Source organism: Montipora foliosa, chromosome 1 (genome assembly GCF_036669935.1).
Source record: "Montipora foliosa isolate CH-2021 chromosome 1, ASM3666993v2, whole genome shotgun sequence".
Classification (NCBI taxonomy): Eukaryota; Metazoa; Cnidaria; class Anthozoa; order Scleractinia; family Acroporidae; genus Montipora; species Montipora foliosa.
This window is the reverse complement of record NC_090869.1, coordinates 51,423,071-51,433,070: the sequence shown is the minus strand read 5'-3', so window position 1 is coordinate 51,433,070 and position 10,000 is coordinate 51,423,071. Positions and strand designations below refer to the sequence as shown.

At 39.5% G+C, this 10,000-nt stretch overlaps 1 protein-coding gene across 1 annotated transcript in view; it reads right to left on the bottom strand.

The window, feature by feature from the left end:
- Window positions 1-1,239: 1,239 nt before the first annotated feature.
- The window catches only part of LOC137978862 (uncharacterized), a 13,585-nt gene continuing 4,824 nt past the window's right edge, over window positions 1,240-10,000 (bottom strand). Inside the window, exons 6-9 of the mRNA XM_068825980.1 lie at window positions 9,763-9,859; window positions 6,024-6,458; window positions 4,416-4,496; window positions 1,240-2,739 (exon numbers count right to left, since the gene is read on the bottom strand). Coding sequence (XP_068682081.1) covers window positions 2,299-2,739; window positions 4,416-4,496; window positions 6,024-6,458; window positions 9,763-9,859 — 1,054 coding nt within the window. The 3' untranslated portion in view covers window positions 1,240-2,298. The remainder of the gene's footprint in view (window positions 2,740-4,415; window positions 4,497-6,023; window positions 6,459-9,762; window positions 9,860-10,000) is intronic.

Sequence of the window (10,000 nt, the reverse complement as noted above, 5' to 3'; positions counted from 1 at the left end):
GTTGCTCCATGCCATTCACTAACCAAATCTCAAGATTAATTTAATCGAGTCACAACGCAGGTGTAGATTTCGTATGTTGGATTCCATAACTTTCATTAGTTGAACTACAATAGTGAACAAGATTGTTGAGACATGAGTAGACATGTGTAACCTCCTCTCTGATATCTAAAACTCTTGTTGCATGAAAAAAGGAGAAACAGTGACTCATGACATTGTGAGAGGAGAACGTTTTACGTAATTAAGTGAAAAGAATTAGCATACTTTACAAACAAAGCAACGGCTGTAAAGTGTTATCAACTAAAACGCTGGCCATTGTCTGGTTTTCTTGTCACGATCATGATCAATATTTGTAGGACTGGAATATAACTATAATATAATATTTGCAACGTAGCCTGAACTTCAGCCGTTTACTCCGCTCGCTAAGTCACTCGCGGGGAGAAAGAAGTAGCGAGCGGAGGAGGCGGCTGAGAATCCAGCCTATTTGCGTCGTGGATTTGTTCTCGCTTGTTCCTTTATTCGTGGCTGGGTTACACCACTCGTTAGCTTTGATCAGAACTCTATAGCTTGTTAGTGTTTCTGTGAAAAGGTTAGATCTATGCCTATAGACTGAAATGCTGTTTAGTAAACCTCTGAAACACATCATCATAATAGGTGATGATGATGATCAGTCATTATGATCATTACCTATTATCATGGTTTTCCTTTTCATGACCATCACCATGCATCGCCAACGGATCTTTGCTGCACAGGGACCGGTTGCACAAGGACTGGTTAGCGCTAACCTCTGGTTAAGGGGCCGACCATTTAACTCTTGAGGGGGGGGGGGGGGGGGATTTCTGGTCAGCAAGTTTTTTTTCTAGCAACCTGGTGGGCAGGATTTTTTTTTTCCTCCTAAATGCTCTGCAGGACATTTTTTTTTCTCTCCTCATTTCTCTGCAGGATTTTTTTTCCTCAAAAAAGTGCCGTGTTTACATATACAGAGTGTATTTACATTTACATTGTGGTTATTGCAGTAATAGTTCTAATATGCAGCTGCAAAGCCTTAAAATGTTGTAAGCTATACAAATCATTGTCATTCTTTAGAATCATTTAATATTACCTAATAACAATATCCTCATGTTATAAAGGGATGCTCTACAGGTAGATTTGAAAATGTTTAGCTTCTTAATTTTAAAAAATAGCTAAAAATAGCAAAAAGCAGTTCAGAAATGCTCATAGCATGGTAATTACTACTAGAATCATTAGTTTAAAAGTGGACTGAAATCTCCAAAACAAATGTGAAAGCAGAATTAAAGTTAGTTGATCATGGTCTAATTTGTTATGTGTTGTCTTATATTATATAAGACATTGCAAAAACCTTATATTTCAATAGCAAGTAATTACATGAAAATGCTTTAGTTGAAAAAATTAAAAATGAACAATTTATTTTTCTTTGTCTAATAAAACTTGATTCTTCAAATAGAAAAATTTACCTCCATTACTGCTTGTGATAAGCTAACGAGTTTGGATACAGTGCGAGCCAGCAAGCCAGAAATCCCTGATCCCAATAACCGCAAGCTACCTAAGGAACTGTAGGCTAACTGCAGTGCTAACTAGGGTAGCCAATGTGTAATTTAGGCTAACCGTAATAGCTTGCGTGACTCCTATGACTTGGAGCCATGTGAACCAAGCAAGCAAGAAATCCCTTATACCATTATAAGGGCAAAACGCAAGATGCCTAAGCTAACTGTAGGCCAACCGGTGTGACGTTTAGGCTAACCAGAGTGTTACCTAGGCCAATCAAAGGGGTTATTTTAATAGGCTAACCAGAGTGGCTCGCTGTCTCGCAGATTATCCGGAATGGTTGCAGTTTTCCTGGGATTTTGTAAAACCCCCCAGGAATGATGAAATAGCTTTGCAAATTTTTTTTTTTTTTTTGCTTGAAGCAGTGCAAGAATTTTTTTTTCTATTTCATTTGTGCTGCATGCAATTTTTTTCTTCTAACAAGCACTTGCAGGAAATTTTTTTTCCAAATCACCCACCCCCCTTCCCCCTCAAGAGTTAAATGGTCGGCCCCAAAGAGATATAAAAATCTATAGGTTTCCATGGTATTTAACGCTGGTTAACGCTAACCATGCTTCCAGCAACCTGGGCCAGATTGTAAGAAAGCGGACTCAAATGAAAATGAGCACAGAGTAAGCCACTCTAAGCAATATTACGAGCAGTATGCATTTCTTTTTTAGGTAAAAGGGACTACAGAAATTGGTTATCTGCTGCAATACTAAAACAGTCTCTGTGTCAATGGAGAAAATGCAGTCGTCACCAAATCATTGAATTATCGCGCGGGGTGGCTATTTCTTGAATTTCCTTTACTGAAATTCGTTTTCGAGTCTTTTTTCCATCGCTGCACTTTGTTGGAATATTTCGAGATTTATTTACTCCAGCCACTGATGTTTCTTCCACAGTATTACTACCAGGGGATGTGACGTCCAAATGCTCTCTTTGTCGGTTGATTTGTTCTCCTTGTTCATAGTCTTGGCTGGGTATAGTTGTTGAGCGAGCGATGAAATCATCATTTCCTGACACCACAATGCTCTTTTTGATTTGTGAAGAACCCTCCGCCACATTCTCGATAGCAAAGCTATACGATTTGGTCAACTTTTCTTTGGAAAGTCTGTAGAGTCTCTTTAAAACGTTGCTTTCTTTTGAGTTACTGCTTATCATGTCATCAAAGTGGTTTACATCTGCTGGAAAAAGTTCCTGGAGAGAAGAACATGAATAAAGAGTTTGAACGTCTGAGTGGACACAGTATGGCCGGCCAGAAAATTTGACCGTTATATTGTTGTACTGAACGTTGTTGAAAGAATATTTTTTCTTGGGTATACGGGGCTTAGAACATTGTAAATTTGCCACTGAAGTTAACATTGTTTTCTTTTTAGTAAGATCGCTATATTCTCAGTGCAAATATACCTCAGCACCTTTTTCAAGTCTTCATGAAAGCCGCAAACATGATAAATTTGTGTAAACTAAGGCGCACTACTTTGTAGAGCCCGCAGACCAGTGGGACACATTGTCCATTCAGAACCTAGACAGACGACCTAGCTCTCCAGAGAGTTTGACAGTGAGTTCTAGTAGCTCAATGACCGGTGTTACGGAGGTCGTATGTTCGAATCCTGTATAGGACTCCGAATTTTCAGTCGCCCTTTCGCCCGTTGCCGAAGAAACTTGTATTCTATCCTTCCCACGGGCGTATTACACCTTTCCATCATTTTCATGTATTTGACTGGCTAGTACTGTTGAACCATGGTACGGAGAGAGAAGTGATGTTTGTCTTCAAAATCTCAGATTTCTCAACTGGGATTAATAAAGACGTCTGGATCGGTGTACAGCCACGTACGACTGCTTGTTTCTGAATGTGCGTTCGTATCTGAAAAAAAATGTGCAATTCATAGCGGCATACTAACGTGCACTACTGGAAAATATGTACTGGAAGTACTAGTGGTGAGCTTGAACTGAGAGTCTAAGTTTTCTATTAGGAGAAGGAAATCACGATCATTTGAGTGAATTATCAAGCTTAATGGCCGGATACAAGTGCACAATTAATTCATGAATTATACACAACATACCCCGCTATTCAAACCTAAAAGGAGGTATTAGATAAATATCGACGCTCACATAAAGCCATTTTTAAAATAACCATTTTAACTGTTAAATGTCTTACACAAAGTCCTTTTATCCTCTGACATTTGCAATAACATGTTTTCACGGACAAATCAGGAGTATTCTTATGACACGACCGGGAGAAGTCAGGGGATCTTTTATTTACCATGTTTATCCAAGATGTACCGCATTGTATAGGTCTATTTTACCTGTTTATAAGAACCTGAAAATTATTTTATTCTCTTGGCTATAATATTCAAAACCCAAAAAGCATTGTCTCTTTCACGCCGAACTGAAAGCACACCTATTATCCCATATAAATTATATAAAATAATCTCCTAACTTTGATGTATTCCTACTCTTAAAGTGATTTTGACATTATGTAATGTTAATGAACGAGCGGGAGTGTTTTATCTGGGGGAAGTCGAGTTGTTTTAGACCCGATAAAACACGAACTGCGAGTTTATTGAACGGCCTCACAAACATTCCACAAAAAGCGTGTCCCTCTGGAGTCCAAACAAGGGTTCAAATTGTGAGAGGAGAATATTAGCAAGCTGTGCCTTATTAGTATGCTTTACATGTGTTTTTTTTCTGGGATTTCTTGCCCCTTTATGTCTTTTCGCCATTATATATTTCCTGTAATGTCACTCTATTTGCCTAACTCAGTTAGGCAAATAGAAGTAAACTTGAACTTGTAAACGACGTGGAATTGTCCGTATATTAAAGGCCACAAGGGGTTGGGTAGGCTGTGGGAGGAAAAAGGAGCGCTCAATTACCTTGCTCTTCTTTCTGGAGACAATTTTTGATAGGAATGACGAACTTCGCCTTTGCGATGACATACTTTCCAAACCTGATGACTGTCAACAGAGGGGTCATCAATTAATTTCATTTATACATATTTTATGCTACAAATAATAAGCCGAACTATTCTCATGACTTCATGGTCGCCATGTTGGTGTCCCCAAACAAAGGAAAGGCGGCCATGTTGACGTCCAGACCCAATCCTCCAACTCTATTATTATGCAAACATTTTCTTTTGTTTTCGTTGAAAAAGCATGGATATTGATCACGTGAGTGAAAACCAATTCATGCATTTCGGAGACTTTGATTGGTTCTTACTTATGTTCTTTATAGGCCACTTCGGAAAATACCATAATACTCTTTGTTTGTCTCCCCAAATTTTGCATAAGCATTGTTTCCAGTTTTTCATGGGACTTACAATGGTCCCAAGAGAAAACAAAAACAACGCTTATGCAAAATTTGGGGGGACGAACAAAAAGTATTATGGTATTTTCCGAAGTGGCTTATGGAGGACAGACGCGCAGATGACATCATCATTGGAAACTTTTTCTCTGTTTTATTTTTTATTTTTTACAAGTGACTGTAAGATGTAGAAAAATACTTTCCCAAGTGGTTGTGGACAAGGGCAAAATGCAGGAAAAATAAATTGTTTGTAGAAAATGATTGGGAAAATAAATGGCTTTAATTAAGTCCTTAACAAAAATGGATGGAATATGATATTTCTGACAGTTGTAGCCTGCGGAATTGGCAGAAATAGATATTTTGCCGGCACGAACCAGAGGACTGGGTCCGGTTGTCTGGTGGGGATTATGGGTAATTTGTCTTACGAGTAGAGAAACGTTGAGGATTTGAATCAGTCTAGGTTCAGCTTTCTTCGCATACTTTTTTGTTAACTTTTCCCCTTCGCCTCTATAGGGTAGTGGCACTTGCTTAGGGTTTGGAGAATACGTTCCCTCATTCCCGAAGGGTTTGGGTTTTCGTATCCGGCAGATACCCAGGGTACTTTTCCTGTCACAAGTTTTTAGTAGGTCAGTACTATCAAGTATGCTAAAGTATTGTTATGCGGTAGCGGAGTTTGTATGCATATGGAAAGCAAAATTAACCGGCTTGTGGCGCTTGCTGTCCTACATGCCCATGTATCTATTTATTTATTTACTAACTTTGCCAGTCAAGCTGGCAGAGCACCACTGTGGCCCCATTTTTACCCTCCCAACCATGATACACAACAGAAGACAGACCACAACACCGGGAACTACGAGGGTCCCCAATAGGGTTCTTCAATCCCGCCATCCCGACGAAAATTTTCCCTTCTTCCCGAAATCCCGAACGTTTTTATCGGCCAATCGCGATACCGGTCATGACGACACAGCATGATGTCCAAACCTCGTCGTCAATTACAACTACAGTTGATTTAGAATACACCTTGTTAGTCTTTTCCACCAACCTTCATGATCCAATTGACCTTAATTGTAGCTTTCGCAATCACAGTTTTGAAACAGAAATTTATATCAAACGTTGTGGTATACCCGACAAGGACAGGTTGAAAAGATGACCTTCTCTACCGAATCATTTACAGAAAATACCTTTTGATGATCATCGTTGTCCGAGGGGGCATAGACTACTGATTGATGGCTCCGAATGGCGTCTGTGGACTGTGTCATTTTATAAACACGAGACCAGGGTAGAAAGCTTGCAGTAGTCACGTGACTTTTAAGGTGCCTCTGGGGTACTCTAGTCATGTGTCTGTTGTCCAACTGTGTACTTCCCGCATGGGCAAATGTGTCCATAGCGCCTTCCATTGTAACATTAATATGACGTTGTAGTGTAACCAAACTGTCTGCCTGATTTCTGTATAATGAAGAAGATTTTTGCGGGAAGCGTCCTCCATCTCTGAATGTCCTAACTGGTGCAAATTGCCCATGTTGATGGCCCTCTTCCGAATCGAAGTCTCTTTCGATCGCCTTTGCTTCAAATCGCACTCGTTTGAGATAGGGAGCTTCCTCGTTGTTAGCTTCTGCCTAAATGTAACAAAAAATCAAATTAAAAAATATAATGTTTAGACGCTGCTAAACGTACACGCCCTGAAAACCTGATTTTCCCTCTACATGCGCTCAATGATTACCCAGTTTAGCCGGCCCGGATTACAATACGGCCGAACTGATTTTGACAAAAAGCATGCGCTATCGTTTATTAGTATATACTCACTTAGTGATCTTGGTGTTTCAAGCAATCTGATTGGTTCGCTATCTCGGAGTAATTGAGCATTAGCATATACTAAAAGAGTGGATAGCGTTAAACGCGCTAGCTGATTGGCTACTCAAACTTCGGATATCCTTTGTTATTAAATTTTCAACCTCAGTTAGTGCATTTCTCGTGCTCTGATTGGTTCACTCAATCTCAGTTATCAGCTCATAAACCTTAGCTTGACCTTGTATGGTAAATGATTGCGCTAAACGTTGCTAAGCTAAAAGTTTTTTTCGCCGGAAAGTGAAATTTCTCCCTGAATAAAGCAAAAAATTAATTAATTAATTAATTAACCGTTTTGTAGAAAGTTTGAATCAATTCCGACATTTAGAAGTACCCGAAAAGGTAAATAGAGGATATTACATGGCCGCGCGGAGAAAAGAAATTTCTCTTCGAGTGTTGCAAAATATATACTTTTTCTATTTATATGAAATGATTTTGATTTGTAACCAAGCAAACAGTGGCCTTCTCACTTGTGAAAATAACATGTTATCTTCACGTGTGAAGATAATGATCATGCTTTCGCGCGAAAGCTCACTTCGTATTTCATTGGTCTTCAGTATATAATAAGAAATGTTTCTGTGATGAGCCTGCGTCTGTCTGACCACAAGGTCTTACACAACATCGCATCAGTTCTCACCAAGTTTTTTTGATTTCGCTCGTATTTCGTACTGTCTAAACTTCGGTGAACAGTTGTTAATTATTCACTCCCCAATTCCAAGGAGTCAATAATGCGTGATCCACACAAAAGAAAATGGCCGGCGTAAACTCGCGTTTCGTCAGCACAGTGACTTCTGAATCGGAAATATTGAGAATACAAGATGATACGGACCAGAGAATACAAAGAGGGCCACAAATTTCCTCTTATAGTTTTTCAAAGGTAAGAGGGGACTTCATATATATTTTCGTCAACCAGTGTTTGACTTCGTTTTTCCAGATAATTACTGATAAGAATAGACGAGTTCACACTCTTGAGTGCTAGATGAGGGCAAGATGGAGAGAAATTCAAAGGTTTGTAAGGAAGTTCAAAACGATGAAAAGTATTCATGATATGCAATTTTGGGTTTTTTATTTTCCAAAACAGAAGATATGCGCTCAAAGGTGCGCCAGATCAATTTGGAGAAAATGGCTATTGTAGAAATTATTTTCTTAAGAAGAGTTTTTGCAATATATTTCCTGTAATTCCAAAAGCACAAAATTATAGAGAATGTATGGAGACAAAAACAGCAGCAATATTTAGGAATTCCAAAGAACGGATACCAAGTCTAGTTCATCTCAGTTGTGAACATGAACTTATTTGTTTGGTTTATGAAGGCGAAAGTCTAGAAAGTAGAGTCATGTACAATATATTTTGCGTTGAGTTTCCATACAAACCTTTGAATTTCTCGCCATGTTGCCCTGATTACCCATGATGCAATCAAGAGAGTGAACTCTTCTATTAATCAATCTACACGCCAACAACTTCTTTCACTCGGGGTAATTATATTTTGCACACTGGTTTTCCCAGCAAAACGAATTTGTTACTGAAATCGAGTAAATGGAAAATAAGGTTCAAGAAAGTTCTACATGGCTGCAAGAAAAGAAGACCGGTCATACTAAAACAAAAGGATTAGTTTTGGTTATTATAAGTAGATATCAATTGACGTATTATAAAAAAAAAAGCGAAATAATGAAAAGAACTGTGTTGGGTTGAACATGTTCGTCGTTGTAGTGTAGTGGTTACGACACAAGACTAATGATGTGGAAGGCCCGAGTTCGAGAAAGGGAAGATGCACATTACAGTTCTTTGTTCGCTGACTCTGTTGTAATGTTGAGACTGAATGGATAAGTGTATGAATACAGAAACCAATATGATGATATGAAACATTAAGAAGATATGTTCAGATGCGTAAGGCAGAGCACGAGGGAAGGTATAGGTGTTTTCAATCCTTTTTTTTTCGGGGGGAGGGAGCGTGGGGGCTTGATAGCTGCTTTAAACTAGGTAGAGTGCGTATTTAACCTACAATCGGCGTCAAAATTGTTGAGACACTCTTATCCCTTTGGGTCCATTTCCAGCTCGACGCGAACATTCCCCTCCCTCTCAGCCCCGGGACAATGTTGTGTTACTTTCTGTTGCTTATGACCCTTCACAACAGCGCACAACATTGATTGGGGGGGGGGGGGGGGGGAGAGAGGGAAGGGGCTCCCGCAAAAGTACTTTTTGGACTATTTATCTTTGAAAACACTAAAAGCGTCGTTACCAGTGCCCTCTGATGGCAGACTCTCTCAACTAATTTTGTCACCGATTGTAGGTAAAATGAAGATCACAAATTTAACCTAGCTAGGTAAAAACGGACTTAACCTTGAAGCGGAATTGACCCACAACATATATACTAAAACACTTATTTTTTGAAATCGAGGTGAATACCTAGCAGAAAATTTACCTCGCCTCTTCGGGGCTCGGGAAATATTCTGCCGCTATTCACCTCGATTTCAAAGAATATTTGTTAAGTATAAGGTGTACATATCCTATTTTTTTTCAGATTTCGGCCTCCTGTAGGCACTCCTGTTATGCAAATTAGCAGATGTCTCTACCTCGCAACTTCGCTTGTGGTTAGGAATGATCAAGTTCTTTCCAATCCCCACAGACTTGAAAAGTTCAGTCAAAATGCTCCGGCGTCAAAAATAACTGTTATATAGCTGAAAATTTTCCCCCAACAGCTCGCGCTCTCATTGGTTACTTTGAGGTCATATGACATCTAACAATAAAACTGTTTCCCGCCAAAAGTCTCTGAGCGGGCAACAGTGTAAAATCTATGACGTCAGAGGGTAAGAGTGCACTTTTACCCGCGAATGTTGACCAACGACGGCGGTTGCTGTTGCCGTTGCACGTTTTTCTTTTTGTGTTATATAACAAATCACTTGATGACTGGTTCCTCGGGAAACAGTTCATTATGTTTCCCTCGAACTTCAATTTTTCCCTCAGCCGCGCTTCGGGGAAACATTGAGATTCTCGGGAAACAAAATTAACTGTTTCCCTAGGAACCAGTCATTAAGTGTTTACTGTTGACTGGCTCTGCGATCTGCCTTCTCACAAACCTGTTGTAAAAACTGTGCACATGCCTCGTTACCACTGCTCACTGCCACATTAAACGGAGTTCTACCCAGTCTGTCACGAAGCTTGATGGCCACGCCTCTAAAAAAGAGCCAAGGACAGAACTATATCATTGCAAAGAAGAGAGTTTTCGTCCAAGAAAGTGGATATTCAGCATGATTGGCGAAACGTAAGAAGCATTTGCTTTTCCCAGTCCGCTTTATGTTTATTTGTATCAGGAAA